The sequence below is a fragment of the Felis catus genome, chromosome A3 (assembly GCF_018350175.1).
Source record: "Felis catus isolate Fca126 chromosome A3, F.catus_Fca126_mat1.0, whole genome shotgun sequence".
Classification (NCBI taxonomy): Eukaryota; Metazoa; Chordata; class Mammalia; order Carnivora; family Felidae; genus Felis; species Felis catus.
In genome coordinates, this window is record NC_058370.1 from 4,353,897 (window position 1) to 4,371,973 (window position 18,077).

At 52.3% G+C, this 18,077-nt stretch overlaps 1 protein-coding gene across 4 annotated transcripts; it reads right to left on the reverse strand.

The window, feature by feature from the left end:
- Nucleotides 1–44: 44 nt before the first annotated feature.
- Nucleotides 45–12,475, reverse strand: NELFCD (negative elongation factor complex member C/D). Of its 4 annotated transcripts, none has more exons than XM_045053432.1 (15): nucleotides 12,322–12,474; nucleotides 8,505–8,620; nucleotides 8,160–8,269; nucleotides 7,211–7,320; nucleotides 6,018–6,125; nucleotides 5,261–5,413; nucleotides 4,916–5,043; nucleotides 4,096–4,261; nucleotides 3,726–3,860; nucleotides 3,158–3,297; nucleotides 2,340–2,454; nucleotides 1,240–1,335; nucleotides 1,020–1,160; nucleotides 541–670; nucleotides 45–447 (listed from the first exon to the last, which is right to left on the reverse strand). In XM_045053432.1, exons 1-15 carry the CDS (start codon nucleotides 12,439–12,441, stop codon nucleotides 413–415), a joined length of 1,803 nt encoding a protein of 600 aa, XP_044909367.1. In that variant the 5' UTR covers nucleotides 12,442–12,474; the 3' UTR covers nucleotides 45–412. The 4 variants fall into 4 exon arrangements, 3 of the variants coding, with proteins under 3 accessions (XP_044909367.1, XP_023106829.1, XP_023106830.1); XM_023251061.2 differs by having other exon boundaries at nucleotides 4,916–5,046; XM_023251062.2 differs by having other exon boundaries at nucleotides 4,916–5,046; nucleotides 8,505–8,617; nucleotides 12,322–12,452.
- Between the last annotated feature and the right edge of the window lie 5,602 nt (nucleotides 12,476–18,077).

Here is an 18,077-nt window from a genome sequence, read left to right on the forward strand (position 1 = left end):
CCTTATTTACACACGAGAACACCACCAGGATCTACACCTGCCGATCCAGCAGAAAGACTTTTTAATTTGTTCTTGGAAAATTAACATGACAAAATGTCAACCAATCGGGTTCTTGTGAGAAAAGTCACCTCGGAAGGTAGTTCATCTCCGAGTCTCTGGTCCCGAGCTCGCCGCGACCCGCGGGAGGGACTCCGTTCCTTCGCCAGGGGGAGAACACGGGCAGCAGGGTCTGGGGGCAGAGCGAGCCCCTAGGATAGGGGGCCGCCCGTAGTAGCGGCTCCACAGTCCCCACCTCCTCCCCCAGGGCCCGGTCCCAAGATGCCGACGGGGCCTCTTCCGCAACGGCTCCTGGGAGGGCTTTCCCACAACTGGTCTCGGAACGTTCTGTGTCAGCTCCGGAGGGTGCACCGAATTAGTTCACCAGGATGAAGTTAGACTTGCAGTGAGCTTTAACACAGAAGGAAAACAGGCACGGGGTTAGAAACAGGAGGTGAACGGTGACAAGGTCGCGGCGGAGGGACACGTACGTCCCAACCCTACCGATAAATTCCGTCACGGGGTCATGTTCGCCCTCTGTTTTAATGGTGCCTGCGATGCTGTCGTTTTCCAAGATGGGGAGGAAGAGCTGCACGAAGTCAGAGGTGTACGGGGGAGCGATAACGTCCAGCACCTAGGACGAGAGCGCACCAGGTCGTTCCCCACACAGCCCACGAGCGGCGTCCCACCATCATCCGATGAAATGGCAGACGGTTTGGGGACAGTCACCCTCCCCTCCCCGCTCTTTGCTCCCCGGTGACAATACGAGCCTCCAACGTTAAGACCCCAGGTGGTTCTACGGGCAAAACATAATATGGCTCCTGAAGGTGGGATGTGCTTGGTAAATGGTATGGAACCATTGTCACCACGATTAGCAGAGAGCACAGTTCTCAGAGCTGGGCACAAAATAAACTAATTAAGCCAAAAGGCGCCGCTAGCGTTAACAGTAGAAACGTGAAACAAACAAACGGTGTATTGCTGACCTCAGTTACAAAATAGCGAATGAGTGAAATGTCAGTGTCCAGCTTCTCCAGACACTTTCGGATGTAACTGACAACAGGAAGTACGTAACCTCGACTCAGCAGGTGAACCATCCTGTCCAACAGGGTCTTCTTCAACTCAAGCTACAAGGGCGGGGGCAGACAAATCCGTCACAACGGGTCCTCTCCCCAGCCTCCAGAAGCCCGTGGGCCGCCTGCTCACCTGCTCCATCACGTCCAGCTGGGAGTGCTCCGTCTCAAAAAGCTTAACAAGCAGCTGCAGGACCTGGGGGTGCAGGAGCTGGTGGCAGGTGCTGATCTACAAACACGCCAAAGGGGGCCTCGCTGAGCACCGCGGCCGGGCCCCCGGGCTCACCATCGGTGCCCGGAACCGCCACCACCGTCGCGGCCGGCAGACAGCGGGCGGCTAATGACGGCAGCCCTCGCCCAAAGCCGGTCAGCTTCCGTGCCTTTGCTCGTCCTTTGGGAACACTTGCTAAAAACTGAGAAATCTACGGAGCCAATGAAACAAGTTCCTTCTTTAAATTTTCTTTTTATTTGGGGCCCTCGGGAAGCTCAGTGGTTAAGCGTCCAACTCTTGATTTCAGTTCAGGTCACGATTTCATGGTTCCTGAGTTTGAGCCCCTCACCGGGCTCTCTGATGGGAGCACAGAGCCTGCTTCAGATCCTCTGTCCCCTTAACTCTCTGTCCCTCCCCAGCTTGTGCTCCCTCTCTCAAAAATAGGGGCGCCTGGGTGGCTCAGTCGGTTGAGCATCTGACATTGGTTCAGGTCATCTCGTGGCTACAAGTTTGAGCCCCACATCGGGCTCTGTGCGGACAGCTCGGAGCCTGGAGCCTGCTTCCGATTCTGTGTCTCCCCCTCTGCCCCTCCCTCTCTCTGCCCCTCCCCCGCTCGTGCTGTCTCTCTAACTCAAGAATAAATAATAAACATTAAAAAAATTAAAATAGATCAGGAAACATTAAAAATTTTTTTCTGGGGGCAGGGCGAGGAGCAGAGAGGGAGAGAAAAAATCCCAAGCGGGCTGCATGCTGTCAGTGGAGAGAGCCTGGTGGGGGGCTCAATCTCATGAATGGTGAGATCACGACCTGAGCCAAAATCAAGAGTCAGACGCTTAACAGACTGAGCCACCTAGGCACCCCAAAACCAGTTCCTTAAAAGGAAAATCCTCCCTGAGGATAAAAAGTCACTAGCTCTGTACCGAGTAGCCTGTGGATTCAGTGACAGATGTACTGGCAGGACAGGCACGAGCAGGATAAGGCACGGACACGGAGTGCCGCCCAAGGCCCCGCAGCCCCCGTACCTCGTCCAGCAAGGCCAGGTGTACCGGGGTGTGGTCGGTCTGTAGCTGGAAGTATCGCGGCTCTGACACAGTCCAGTCCACCCACTTGAGCACACCCATGGCCACCACTGGGAACCTACGGGAAAATGGGGCACAATGCTTCCTTTAAATGAAGTTAAAAAAAGAAACGCCACCACCCCATCTATCCCAGCAAGTGGTTCTCCCTCTGCTCTGCCAAGGAGATGCTGGTCAGAGAGACGGTCTCAGGAGGCCAGGATCCTCTCAACGTGTGCTATAGGGACCCAAACTCAGTTATTGGCTTATTTTCAACCACTATTGGTTTAAAAGAAGATCGTTAAGGCAGAACTCTCAGGGAGCCTGGACTGGGCTGAAGTTTTATTTGGCAAACCCTCTCTCTGTCCCTAGTAGAGACTACCAGGGGAAAGCCTCAAACACCTAAGAGGACCACCCTATCTGTAAGCCTGTCTGATCAACGCAGGCGTCTGTATCCTTGCTGTGATCACGGCACTTCTACACAAGCAACACTTCGTTGGCCTGATTTTTACGGTAAATAGACCCTTCCCTTCAAAGCAGCTTTTGTAATTCTGGTTGGTCTTCCATTTCCTTAGGCTAATTCATGAACAGACTTCTGGCAGATAAGCACCTGAGAAGTACTCGTGCTGCTGAAACAATTTAAAGTCCTCTATATACATTTTACAAAAAAACTGAAATCAGTGTCTCTGAAGCTTTTGTTAAATACATAAGCTTTTAATAAAATGAAAATTCAACCAACTTCCTCCAGAAGGATCAAGTTCAGAACTAAGGTTTAATTTGCTCACCTAATGCACTGATAAAGTGTACTGAGCTCGGCCACTAGCTCGGAGGCCCCTTTGTTTTCATTACAGCACAAGTTGTGAACAGTCTCCACGGCTTTTGACGTTGACTTCAGCTCATCTTTGTTGATGCCCACGCGCTTGTTCTGAACACACACACACACACACACAGAGTTAGTGAGTCCCGGTGGCCTTGCAGTTGGGGTCATCTGCTACAGGCTACCCCTCTCTGCAAACCCCCTTCCCCGTCCCTGGAGTCGAGTCCACTCGGCTGCCACCTGTCAGAGTCGCCCAGCATGCAGGAACAAGCCAGTGAGGCTGGGCCTGTGGCAGAGAGGGACCTGCTTATTTCTGTAGTCGCACTTCAAATTCCAGTGTGAAAAGTATTAACAGATGCTATGCACGTTCTCTTGAGACATTCAGCACTTTGACTATTTCATGCACGAACACTACAAACAGGTTTCTGACACTAGTTGGGCTCATGACTTCTTACAGCCCAAATTCCCAAATAACACCAAAGAGAGGAGGTTACTTGTCCCCCTAAAAGTGCATCGATCCTCAGAACCGATGGTACCTTTTTCCAGGTCTCAACCACGCTGGCAGCATACGCCAAGATGTGGATGTACTTGTGCTTGTGGTCCTGGTTGATCCGGGCCCCTGGTTTAAAGAGCGACTGCATGAACAGGTCCAGGAAGGCCGGCACCCGGATCTGAGGAGACACACACGGCTCGATGAAAAGGCACGCGCGGAGGAGACGTCAGGTCAGTCCACATGCGCTTACGGCAGGAGTGAGGGCACGCCGAGGACGCGACAGGGGAGGATGAGGAAAAGGACAGAAACGAATTTGTACTCAGGGACTTAGGAGAAACACAGGCTTTCCAAAATAACCCTTCTAATCGGCATGGAGGGGGTCCCACCTTATTATTAAAATGAAAGCAACTTACAAGTTCAACAGGAGGCGGATCCATGCTTGTGAACATCTTGAAGAGGACCGTGATGTCGGCCGGATTCAGGGCTCCTTTGGACAACATGGCCCCAAGAGCCTGACAAGCCCTGGGGTAGGAGGCAGCTGTGCCCAGCGCAAGTGTGATCTGACTGGCATCATGACCTCTGGGTGAGGGAAAGCACAGATCCCGCTGTTAGGAAGGTGGCTCCCTGCCCTCTCCTTCCTTCTCTGCCTCTTTCCTTCCTTCTTTTCCACACCTCATTCTTGGAATTGTTTGGGTCCCTTTTTTTTCATGTCTGTCATTCACTGGTATCTTGACTGACCCACAAAAACAGCATTTAGAGCTAACTGGGAAAGAAGGGTTGGATACAGCTTGCAGACTTTCCAAGAGGAGCCACTCACTTTTCATGTCTTATTAAGACTCCATTAGGAGAAAATAAAGCCAGCAAGGGCTAATTTTATTCCGTAAGATATGGACCGCAACAGAACAATTAAACTACTGAACAACTATTTCAGGACCGCTATCATTTGCTATTGATGAATCCTAATATATGAAAACACAGGGTCACAGATCCAGTGAACTGCACAATAATCAAGTACCTTATAAAATACTCATCAAAGCCAAACTTCAGAAAGCAAGCTCTCTCCGTGTATTATCTAAAACCACCCTGACCTTTCTAGCTCTACTAGACAGAAGGGAGTCAATCTGTCTGTCAAGAGTAGGGCCTAGAGTCTCTGCCGGTGGACACAGGGCGAAGGGGGAACTTTGCGGGGAGCACCTAGTCAGGACCAGGACCAGCACAAACACCGTCTCTCACTTCTCCTGGGCGAAGCGCTGCACCTCCTGTGCGATCCTGCGTACGGCGGAGCCCCCTTGCTCTTCCTGGGCCAGCACGGACATCATGGCCTGAGCAAACAGGTACGTGTGCTCCCCGTGACACGCCATCTTCTGGAACGTTGCAGGGGGAGAGAGTTGGGGCACCGTAACTGCGGCAGTGACAGATGTCGACCAAAGAGCCAAACCCCCAACCACTCTGCATGCAAGCTATCATGCCGCAACTGGCCTTCTGACCTGGACATTCTCTCCAGGGAAGAAGCATTTCATGTTTGAAAACACACGACCCCGATGCACGGCCGCCTTCTGAGACACACAAAGAACTTACGGCAAACTCAGGGAGGTTTTTTTCAAGGTTTTCCTCTCCTCCGTCCAAAATCGTAGCTAGAGAGGTACGGAGCACTCTAGAGAACACCTCCAGCTGCTGGCAGGCTGTGGACACACTCGTTATCTCCCCTTGGTACCCTGCGTCAGAGATCAGCTACAATACAAAAACGAGAGGCCAGAGTGTCGACAGGCAGGGACCACACGTTTCACAGAAAGTTGGCCTGTCGTCAGCGTGCGTGGGAAGGTGGGACAAGCAAACACTGGTCTCAGGTCTCAAACGCTTATTCTGATCCCCGCCTCACCACTGACTAGGCTTGTGGCCCCGGCTAACCATCCCATCTCGGTTTCTTCGTGTGTAACATGAAGTGGACGAACGAGGCCTTCCTTTTTTTTTTTAAACGAATTTCTGTGTCCAACGTAGGGCTCGAACTCACGACCCCGAGATCGAGAGTCACATGCTCCGACTAAGCCAGCCAAGCGCCCCAAACCAGGCCTTCTTAAAGGGTCCTCTCAGCACACGATGGACTCTAAAAATACGTTCCTGCCAAATCCTAAAACACAGTCCACGTTGATCCAAAAACACACGTACATATTCTATGCTTTTCTTTCTCACTGTTCAGATTTACAGAGGCGAAGTGATGGAGACCTTTACCAAAAAGCAAATACGACCTTTCAAAAGAAACAGACCGCTTCCCAACTAACATAACTCTCACTCATAAACGCCTCCGCCTTTTCTGTGACACTAGTCCCCTGCCCACCTTAACAGTGAAGTTCAGCATCAAGCAGTCTGGATGGGCTTCAGCCAGTTTGTAAAAAAGATCTCTCCACGTGGTATGTGCGATCATTTGTTCAAGCCAAGCTGGGGTCTGCCAACAAACAAACGGACGGCGAGATGAAAGGCCTCGCTTGAGCTTTAGTGAAGACGGTATCGCATAAACAACCACTGGACATTCCAGTTGGAAGAGCCCCCGTGAGCGTTGAGCGCCAGCCCTGTGGTCCCGGCACAGTTAGCAGACCAGAGCTGGCGATGCCACGCGGGCAGCTGAGCGGCAGCGCTGGAGCCCTGAAAGCCCACTCACGGCTTCTGGAAGACTCAACCGCACACCAGAGTCACTGAAAGGCGCTTCTTGGAGCCACTCGAGTCTAGGGAAGTACACGTAGTGTGGCCGCAGCGTAGGCACAAGTAACGCATATGCCACATCTTGCCCTTGGCAAGAGGAAAAGGCCGTTTGAGAGGGCAGAGGTTTTGGCCATCGCCATGTGTGGTGGCCGCGAACACGTGTCTCTCAGCTCCCCTACTGTGTGACTGACAGACCCTCTGAGTCCACCTCCCACCTGTGCCAAGGCCAGCTGCCCGCCGGATACTCCCAGCCACCAATCGAGTACGGCAGGGCTCCCGGCAGGCTGGTTCCCAGGAGACATGGGGCTCCAGTGACAGGGGACTGTGGCCTGAAGACACCCACTGACACTGCTGGAACTTTCTGAAAACTGCCCGGTCGCCTAAGGCTCTTCCTTCCTTCCTCCCTTCTGCCTTCTGAGCCCAGACCTGCATCGTGGCTCCCCAGCCCCTGCCCATCTTCTCTCACAGGCGTGTTGTTTGTATCTCCTGCACACAGAATCCCGTCCTGGCATCTGCTTCCTGGGGGACCCGGACGAGTACCCCACACCACTCCCAGGACCGGTGCTCGAGAGTCGACAGAAGTGGGAGGTGTGAGTCTGCCAGTCCTCCTCTCTAGTTCACCACCCGTGTGCCTCTCAGTGTGCAAGAGCTCACTACCCTGCAGAGAGCATTTTGAGGGCAATTCTGACTCTACACAATCTCTGTCTCACACCTTGATTTTAGGACCCAACTTTTTGCGTTACTTACCTAATACGCCACGTTCCACTGTACACGTGGAATGAGCAAAAGATCCTAGGAACTGGCATTAGAAAAAGAAGACAGACTCCTCACCTCTCCTTCTTCGGTAAAAATAGAATCTGCTTTGCGGGGGTCAAAATGTTTGATCAATAAACTCTTCAAGTGATTTTCCACAGTTTCCTGAACTTGCACTGGTTCAACACCTGAAAGAAAATGAAATCAGCCAGATGGAAAATGGCCATCTCTCAATTTGTTAAACTACTTTGGAAAAAATAGGCAGGTCAAAAGTCTGTATGTGAACCAAAGATCACGGAATTGCTTCTGACCACTTGGAATTCGGGACCTCTCATAAAAATTCAGATTTATTAACCTTGGTCAACGGTAAGACCCAAAAAAGGAGCCCAAGGCAGAACACAGAAGGCCGTCTGCCTTCACGGAAAGGACAGCAGCATCTTGGACGCCTCGGTAAAGACAAGGACAAACTGCCAAAACAGACAGGCAGGAGGACAGAAAGACATACCCGACAGGGTGGAAAGGAGCAGATGCCAGCCGTGAGAGGTGCACCGTGTTCAGGAGCTGGGGCAGCAGGGAACCCACTGCCTTCCAGCAGCACCTACTCCATGACGTCATCTGCACCCAGCTCAGTGGCCTTACAGTGAGGCTCTACCCTGATCAGATTAGCTAAAAGCCACAATCATACCCAGGCCTAAATTATCCATCATCCACCGCTTGCTATAACAGATCTCTTAGAAATGACGCAGTGAGGGTATACAGTCTGACCCCATAATTCTACAACATGGTAGGGAAAACAGCTCCATGAGAATCCCATTTGCAGGCTACCCGTAAACCTCAAGTTAGTGAATCAAAGATAGGAATCAAGCAGATGAACATGGGTAAGAAGTTCAGTTCCCACTTACAGAAGTCTTAAAAACCAGGAAAACAAACAAGGCCTTTCTGGTTTATCAGCATTATAATGATCCAAAGGTCTATTAAAAAAAGGTGGAGGGGGTGACCAGGCAGGACGGGGCCACCCACAAAGCACCTGTCTGAATGAGCCACTCAGCCAGCAGGTTGACGGTCTGGGCCACGGCAGTGTAGTTCTCAGACAGTAGCTGGATAACATTCTCCGGAGACCCTCCTGCCTGAAAATACCTAGAAAAGGTAACAAAAAAAGCTAGGACACTCATAGGAATGTAGGCGGGCATGGGGATCAATGACAAGATAGTCAGAATATTAAGATTTTTAAAGCGGGGGTGGGGTGGGGTCTAGAAGCTTTCCATTCCCAAATCACATTATTCTGGCTTTTGCAGATCACCCTCTGGGTCCATTACACACTGTCTCTAAGTTCCCCAGCTTCCTCCCCACACACATGACCTTTCTCACACACCTCTTCAGAGTGTTAAAGATGGAGGGCTCCATTATATAATCCCGGGTAGAAAATTTATGTAGGCATTCTTGCTGGACCTCCGCATCGTCTTCTCCTTCTCCATAATCATCCTCCTGCTGGTGATAAAAAGAGCCAGGCTACTTTTTCATCAACGCAAGTATCCTGCAATCTCACCTTAAATCTGCAGAACCCTGTCCATTTCAAAAGCGTTCCACATACGTTACTTCATTTGACTTCTGTGATCATCTCAGGAAGTGGGCTGGACAAGTAACGAGTGGCTAAGAAAATGGAATCCAGAACCACACCAAGGGGGTCTGTATCGCAACTACATGCTGGCACGCGTGTGTACGGTGGTCATGCAAGGTACTTAAGCTCTCGGGGTATCCGCTTCCTCCTCTATTAAAGATCATACCAGTGGCTGCTCCCATTGGACTTTTGGAAGGATTCTGTAATCTAATTTCTGGACGAACCAAGCCTAGCGCCTGACGTTCAGTGAGAGTTCAACAGATGTCAGTTATTATTGTTTTCACTATTATTACTTCACGTGTACCATTTAATGCTTTCCAACAAAGACTGATGGAGTGATTCTCGAAGGCACAAGCCATCAATACGCTGTTAGGAAGCAGAGATCACAGACTTGCCTCCAATCAGCAGGACTGGCTGGATACTAGGCCCTGTTCTGTGTGGAAACAACCTTAGGCAAGTCACTGAATCTAAGAACAAAGCAGGATGATGTGTGACATCAAGGTCCATCCGGTGTTAACACGGTCATCCATCCCAACTACTAGGCAGATGCTTTTTAGATGCTTACTCTGTACTGAGCACCGTACTTGCCTCTAGAAATCCCCGGAAATAGAAGACAGGATCTAGCTTTTTCTGCCAAAGGACTTTACAAACGAGGAGAGACCAACCTTCCTTGCAAGTGACTAACATGATGGTGTAAGAGCTGGACCAGGGATCAGCAAACCACGGCTCAGGGCCAAATCCAGCCCTTCTGTTTCTCTACGTAGAGTTTTGTTGGAACACAGCCACACCCATTTGAGAATTTTTTGGAATTTTACATATTGTCTATGGCTGCTTTCTCCCCGTCATGGCAGAGTTAAGTAGTCGCGACAGGGACCGGCAAAGCCTAAAATGTTTAGTATGTGGTCCTTTACCAAAAAGTCTGCCCACCCCTGGGCAATTCTGTAAGCAAAGCTTTGGGAGCAGATTCCTTCTGCGGGGACTGGGGAGTCTTTCAGACCTGCCTTGTGCGGGGAGCCTGGAGCAAGGCCGTGAAGGAAGGCTGGCCTTCACCCCGAGACTCGTCCTTGTGGGTCTGTTTTCTGGGGCCTCTGTCCTCAGCCCTACTCTCTCCTGCTACCTTTTCTTGGGTGATGCCACCTCCCTGCTCATAAATCTAGAATTCGGCCTGGATCTCTCTCTCTTTCTCTCGAGCTCCAGACTCAAGTGTCAGCAGTTTATTCTCACCGCCCCTCGGATGCCTGCTACTTCTCCAAACTCATTAGGTCCAGAACTGACCTCTGAACAGATCTTTGTCCTACCACCTATGTTTTAGTAAAGGATTCCGTCATCCACCGGGTACCCCAAACTCACAAAGGTGTGAGTCACCCTCAGTTTCTGCTCCCTCACTCCACCGCGCGTCCCGTCGTGAGGACCCGCCCATTCTGCTTCCCACAGGTCTCTCCCGTCGGCCCTTCCTCCCACCTTTCCCATTCCTTATTTTGTGCGTGCCTGCAGGAGCAGTATGTCCCGGGCGGCTCAGCCTCACGCCTCCCTTTCGGTCACCTTCCACGTTGACGCCACCACGGTCTTCACAGGCCGCACGCCTGATGCTTCTCTCTTGCGTAAAGTTTCCAGTCTCCCTCAGAAAGGCTCTCCAACCTCTAGCGTGACTTTAACCCTTCACTTGTCACCTGGCCGGTCTCGTCTCCTGCCAGCCCCCACCGGCAACCCGAAGCCAGACTGCACCACCGGCACTCAGCAGCTCTTAATCGTCATCACCTGGACTTAACATCACCGTGGCTCCGTGCGCGTCTTCCGCCTCTCAGGTCCAGTAACGTGGCGTCAAGCGAGCAGACCTGGCGTCACGAAAACTGACCCGCCCCCATCGTTCAAAATCCAGCTCACGTCACCCCTTCGGTCACCTTGCTGGACTTCCTCTTCCTCCTCTGAGCACTCAGCATGTACGTGAAGGGAACATCTGGTCCACCCCTCTCATACCGAGAGCCTATGAGGGTCGGTGCACTGAATGGGGGTCACGACGAAAGTTCCCCAAACGCGAGACTCCCCAGCCTCCCGTCGGCGGGGTCTACGCTTGGCTCTGCCGTTCCTAGCGGCACACACTAGGGCACAAGGTGGACTGTCGGGTTATAAAACGAGGGCCCTGGTCTAGACGGCCCCTGGATATGCGTCAGTGGTAAGGTCATGACTGGAAGGCCCAGAGTGACCAGTGCTGTGACGTTGTGAACGGGACGCTCGGAACACGAAGCCACCACTAAGCTCATTCACGTCCCATTGGTTGTCCAGCGGTGTGATAAAGTGGCGGTGGAGACAAAGGACCTGGGCTGGGTCCCCATTCCTTCGCCAGCTCGCAATCCTGCGAGGGGAGTGAGACAGCGCGAGCACGGGCCGTCCGCTGAAGCTGCCTCCAAACACACGAACCTTGTGCTGTCACTCCCTGCCCCAAACTCTTGAACAAGTCACGTTCAGCAGCCGTCAAAGGCCCTTCAGACCTGGTTCCCTCGCAGACCTCGGGCCGCCGCATCCACCAGACGCCTCACCACCGAGGACTCCTTTCTGCTCCACAAACACAGCACCTGTCTTCGCATCTCCGATCCTCAGTTCCCAAGCCCTCCTTGCACCCCTGCCCCCTTCAACCACCTGCGCCCCACTGCGTCCTTCCTTCAAAGCGCTCGGTATTTCCCACACCTGATGTGCACTCTTGCTAAACGGCAAATCCCCAGGCTCCCCTCCAGGCCAACCTATCTGCTTCCAGCGGAGGGACCTGAGAAGCTGCAAGTTAAACAAGCACTTCGGGTGGGTTTTCAGATTAGAATAAACTTGGACTACACTGGCAGGGCTGGGGCTACCAGGTCGGAGTTCCCAACCCTCCTGGGGCGGGGGGGGGGGGGGGGGGAATGGGGGGACAAGGGAAGACCCCCTCCTCAGCCTCCATACCAAACCCCTCCAGGTCAACGATGGAAGGATTGGCTGGATCAGACCAAAGCACCGAGAAGTACATTTTACAAACAGCAAAACACGTGTTACGAAAGCCCAAAGTTGCACTTTCCCCCTCATGATGCTGGTTTGGACTTTCTAAGCGACTTAGTTGTTCAAATTTGGCGCTCTGAGCCCGATCCGCCGTGGAGTTCGTGCCTTATATGCCTGGCGGGCCGGTAGGCCGAGGCCGGCCCCAAGGGAGTGGCCACTGGGACCCCGTCGTGACACGACGGGGTGGTCGGCCCCTCCGCGGCCCAGACCCCAGCGAGGCGGCCGCGGCGCCGGGGGACCTCACGCCCGGGTCTCCCGCCCCGTCCCCGCCCCCACTCGTTTGCAAGGAGGAAACGGAGACGCACAGAGGCCGCGTGCTCGCCCCTCGACGGGCAGCGGCGCTCTGGGCGGGCCCCGCTGGCCCGGGGACGAAGGCGGGTGGCGGGCGCTCTGGGGGCGCGGGGAGCGCGCCCCGGGAGGGGGCGGGGCGGGCTGTGCTTGAACCACTCGGTGACCGCGGGGCCCGGCGCGGCGGGGGCGGGGCCGGCCCGCCGGCGACGGAGACCAACGGTCCTCGTCGGGGGCGCCCGGCGCCCCCCCTCACCTGGCCGCCGTCCGCTTCGTCGCCCCACTCGGCCGCGCTCCCGAAGTAGTCCTCCTCCATGATGGCGCCCGGCGCGGCCCCCGCCATCCTCTCCCGCGAGCGCGCGCGAACACGGCGCATGCGCACGGGCAGAGGCGGACGAGCGCACGCGCGGTCCCGCGGCTCCGCCCCCCCGCGGCCGCGCGCCGTGGTCCGGGGAAGGGGCGGGGCACAGAGAGCTGCCCTTCAGTCGTGGCTCCAGGCGCCCGGACCCCGGCGGGAGCCGGCGGGAGGCGGGGCCTGAGCGAGGGGGCGGGGCACAAAGGCTGTCCTGAGCTGGTGGCTCTGGGCCCCCGGGGAGGAAAGAGCGCCCCGAAGGGATCCTGGAGCACAGCCTGGGTGGGTCCCAGGGGTTTTAACTCCGGATAGAAGTTAAAGACCAGACTCGCTCTTGTCCTGGGTTCGGGTCCCGGCTCCACTCCTTCTTCGCCGTGACTTTCGGTCCTGAGAGCATCAGTTTTCTCACCTGACAACGGGGCACAAGAGCAGGGCTGACCTATTGGGCCTAGTGTCCAGGGCCCACGAAAATGTTCCCATTTCCTTCAAAATCAGAATAACAATGAATATTGTAATAATGAATCCAGCCTGGATTGTATTTGTATAATTGGTATACGAATTCTACCAGTGGATGCAGTGTAATATATAACATTAAATACTTCTTTATGGAAGAAGGGCCCGCGAAGGCAAAACTGCTCTCAAATGCCCTGGAAACGAGAGTCTACCTCGTGGGGTAGTCGGTAAGGATAACTGAGATGATGCTTTTTAAGCCCACATCATGGTTCCCTGCACGTAGTAGGAGATACCAAAGTGATAGGCTTGTGATCATCATAGAAAGATCTGAGCAGGGACGTCAACACTGTCAGATCTGGGTGCTTGGAGAGAAAGCCCGGGTCGGTGAGGAAGAGCACTAGAGATGTGAGCTCGAGGATATTGATGATAGCGACCATTTCCAGAGTGCTTACCGGGAACTGTGATTTCGTTCATTCCTTCTCTTATTCATTCGACTCCTGTTTATGGAGCGCCCCAATCATCTGGCCCCATGCTACTCCTCCAGCTCACTGGTGAACAAATCAGACCTGGGCTTTGTCCTGGAGGAGCCTACCTTCTACTGAGGGAGCTGAACAGGGAACAAACAAAAGTAATGACAGAAGGTAACAAATGCTGGTGTTCTATGATAATAGGAGGGGCCAACTTTGGACCATCAGACAAGGCTTCTTTGTGAAACTTACATTTGAGCTGAGAGTCATAGGACGAAAGAAGTCAAGCGAGCTTGGACCAAGCAGAGAGCATTTGAGGAGCCAAGGCTTGCCATGTGTCCTGGCAACGCAAAGCCCACTGCCACTGGCACCTGGCGAGCCAGGGAGAAGCCTGGATGAAGTGGGCAGGACAGGGAGGCCAGATGTGGGTGAGGAGTTAGGATGTTAACTGAGGGCTATGTGGAAGGATTTCATGCAATAACATATGCAGGGCACTGATCACGGAGCTTGCACACAATCAGTGTTCAGTAAGGATGAGTTATTACGATGGGGATGAAATATTTTGAGGGTCTTTTGGTTTACTTGCTTTGCGGAAGTGACAGGACCATATCTGGGTTTTCAAAGTTGAGTTCCATACCTGAGGCAGGAGGCTTTATGGAGGGGGATATGGAGGTGGGAAAGGAATTTAAGAGGCCTCAGTGAGAGTTATCCAGGAGACTGAGAAGGGACCAGGGTGGCTGCTGTGAGATTGTCCCCAAGATGTGGTAACCTGACACTTTCAGGGGGCCAAGGAGTGCACCCAGGAAGATGTCGCTGAGACTGGTAGCCTATGTGTCTGAGGTGGCACGCAGTGAAACGGGGAGCCCAGGAGGAGGGCGGGTTTCCGCCAAGAACCACAATGTGTTGGATAACGAGTTCAGATTGGGATGTGCTGAATTGGAGGTGCCATCAGAACAGCCATGTGGAGATGTCTTTCAGGTGGCTGGGGGTGGAAGTCTGCAGTTCCAGATTCCATGATTCAAGCTCTAGCTTCTATTCACAAGATTAAAGTGCATTAAGTTAATGAGTGCCCCTGCTGTTGGCTGGTTTCAGCGTTCATTTTCGTTTGCTTTCTGAAAACGTTGCAAAGAATGGATGGCTGTTAAACTCCTACTACCTCTCCCCTTGGATTTTTTTGTTTTAATAGTGCCTGAATTGAAAGCAGGCAAATTAATATATGGATAACTAATCACTCCTACAGAACCAGGGATTGTTTCACTCACCTCTCGTTCAACCTCAACAGGTGACTCATTATTAACTGGATTAACAAACAACCCTTTAATGAAAGCATTACATTCGATCTATAAGTCGCAATGATGTAGAATAATTGAGTCTGTAGGTCTTGCCTCCCGAGATATTGTTGACCTGTTGATTTTTGAAAAGCCTCATCTAAAATGTCCACATTAGCTTACATTGCTGAAAGTAAATAAAGCCATTTAAGATATTTTCCCACTGAAGAAAGATTCTGGCGGCGCATTACCATGGAAATGAGAAGTTGGTTCCCCTTAATCCACTCAAGAAATATTTACTGAGCGCCTACTTTGTGTTAAGTGCTGTGACACGGTCGTAAAGCACAGACACAGCCTGCCTGGTGCGAATGGCAGAGAAAAGCAAAGCCATCTCAGATGAGAGTGTAGAGGGGAGGGGGTTCAAGGAGAGGTGAAGGAAGGTCTTTCTAGGGAAACTGTGTTTAAGCTAAGACTTCAGACTTGAACCTGGAGGACGACGACCGTGGGGGCACAGTTGGAAAAATGAAGGTGACGGTGAAAGGAAAGGACCGGAGGGCAGATGCGGGAAAAGGGGGGAGAGAGAGGGAGGGAGGGAGGCCGGAGCCAGATGACCTAGAAACTCGCAAGTGGTTTGGACTTCATCCCCAGGGTAATGGGGGACCATTGACCGCTTTGAAACACAGGAGTGATGCGATCAGATGTAGGGTTTTCCGAAGGTCGTTCTGGCTGCCGTGGAGAAAGGATGTGAAGGAGCAAAGCAGAGGCGGGGATGCTGTTAGTGGACTTGACCAGGTGAGACCTGGTGGTAACTGAGAATGAGGCAGGCGTAAGGATGAAGCCAGGACACGTGGGAGAGGCTTAGGAGGCCACACAGTGCGGTTTGCAGGGGCTTACTGGGTGAGTGTAGACCAAATACCCAAGTGTTTACATTCTCCATCCTCCCATCCCATTTCACCACACTGCTCTCATCCTTCTGTCTCCTTCCTGCTGCTGAACTACACCTGCCAACGCCAAAAGTTTTCCATATCCAAAAACACTTCCCCGTTTTCATCTATTCAATGATGCAAGAGAAACGGGCACAGACAGCTGCAATCCTCTTTTTTTTTTTTAATGTTTTTATTTATTTTTGAGACAGACAGAGCATGAGCAGGGGAGGGGCAGAGAGAGAGAGAGGGAGACACAGAATCCGAAGCAGGCTCCAGGCTCCGAGCCGTCAGCACAGGGCCCGACGCGGGGCTCGAACCCACGGACCGTGAGATCACGACCTGAGCTGAAGTCGTTCGCTCCACCGACCGAGCCACCCAGGCGCCCCTGCAACCTCCTTGGAATATTATCCTTTCTCTGCATCCGAGGCACACACTTTCCTGGCTCTCTCCCTACCCCTTCAGCTCTTCCTTCTCAGACTTCTCCCTCTGAGCTGTCCCTCTGCTTGCTCTCTAGATCCTGCAGGTCCCCAGGAACTAGGTGTGGACCCTCCTCTTCTTCCGCTCTCTTCCTGGGGGGCTCCCGCCCATGCCCCATCCTAAAACCATCTGTATGCTGAGCACTCTCAAGTGTGTCTTCTCTGATCTCCAGACCCATGTTTCTAATTGACCTAACTGTCCCTTGACCTTACCATAGGTTTCCCTGTGGGCATCTCCACATCGGCATGAGCACCCCAAATGTGGTCCTCTCACAGGAAATAGGGCTACCAGCTCCACAATGAGCAATGCCAAACACCTGGAAGTCATCCCTGATTCCATGGTGCTGCACACCCACCCGGTGCCAAGGCAAATCCCGTATCAGTTCCACTGTAAGAGCATACATGCAATCTATCCACTTCTGTCTCCACTGCTCCCACTCGGTGCAGGTCTCCACTAGCCCTCACTCACATGTCTGCAATAGCCTTGAACAAACCCGACTACGTCTATCCTTGCTCTATTACAGTCCATTCTCCAAACATCCACAAAGCATTTTCTTTTTGAATTTTGCTAAGTCACTTTATCAGAAAGAAAGAAATCCAAAGATGGCAAGGCGGGTACTGAAAGGATTTGGGCATGTTGAGATTGGAGGAAAGAACATTTTAGGGAGGAGGAACAAGAAGGAAAGGCGTGGGGAAGAAGAATGTCTCCATTCAGTTGAACCACGGGAAAGGGAGAGGGGCAGCTGGGCCCTGAATTACACGCTACAAGTTTTAAGCTTCGTCCCGTCGGGTGTAGGCAATGGAAAAGTATGAAGACTTTTGAGCAGGAAAATCACGTGGACAGACCTTCATATGATGAGAATAATCTGGCAGCTGTGTCTATAATGATTTAGAGGGTATGGTTTCCACCCCTTAATTTCCTTCTGTTTCTCTAAGGTGACTCATTTGCCATCATAAAGTTCTCGAGTACTTCTTTCTTCAAGAGATGGTGTTTAATTTTCCCGCTGAGTGGGGGCTGAACTTAGCTATTCACTTCTAATGAGCGCAGCGAAGCAGGGCCACCGTGAGGCTTCTCAGACTAGGTCATAAAAAGACCCTGTGACTTCCATCTCGGTTACACTGTCTTTTGCATTACTCGCTTTGGAGGAAGACCGATGCCATGTCATGGGCAACCCTCCAGAGAGACTCACATGGTGAGGAACTGAGGCCTCCTACGACAGCCAAGGAAGCGAACCTGGAAATGGATTTTGATCCCCAGTCAGGACCCAGGTGACAACTTGACTGCAACCCCATGAGAGAACGTGAATCAGAAGCATGAAGGTAAACTGCTTCTAAATTTCTGACCTACGGAAACTATGAGATAATAAATATGTGTTGTTTTAAGCCAATACATTTGGGGTATTTCTTACGAGCAATACTTAACTAATTGCTTTCTTACGAGCAATACTTAACTAATACAAGTATCCAGGGTGTTTTTAAAAATGTAAGTTGGAAGGAGGCACCTGAGTGGCTCAGTCGGTAAGCGTCCGACTTTACCTAAGGTCATGATCTCACAGTTTGTGAGTTCGAGCCCCGAGCCGGGCTCTGTGCTGACAGTTCAGAGCCTGGAGCCTGCTTCGGATTCTGTCTCCATCTCTCTGCCCCTCTCCTGCTTGCACTCTCTCTCTCTCTCTCTCTCTCTCTCTCTCTCTCTCAAATATAAATAAACATGTAAAAAATATTCAAAAAGAAAGTAAGTTGGGGCGCCTAGGTGGTTCAGTTGGTTGAGCATCTGACTTTGGCTTAAGTCATGATCTCACAGTTCGTGAGTCGGAGCCCCACATGGGGCTCTCTGCTGTCAGCACCGAACCTGCTTGGCATTCTCTCTCCCTCCCTCTCTCCCCTCCCCTGCACTCTCTCTCTCAATAAATAAGCTTAAAAAATAAAAAAGCTAGACAGGGGCGCCTGGGCGGCTTGGTTGGTTAAGTGTCGTGACTTCGGCTCAGGTCATGATCTCATGGTTCATGGGTTCGAGCCCCGCATCAGGCTTTGTGCTGACAGCTCAGAGCCTGGAGCCTGCTTCAGATTCTG

Coding starts and splice junctions, on each gene's coding strand:
- NELFCD (XM_023251061.2), bottom strand. CDS start 12,441: ATGCGCCGTGTTCGCGCGCGCTCGCGGGAGAGGATGGCGGGGGCCGCG. Junction 2,455..3,157: donor ACACTTTATCAGTGCATTAG/GTGAGCAAATTA, acceptor ATTTTCCCGTAG/GTTCCCAGTGGTGGCCATGG. Junction 448..540: donor CCCCGTGACGGAATTTATCG/GTAGGGTTGGGA, acceptor TCTGTGTTAAAG/CTCACTGCAAGTCTAACTTC.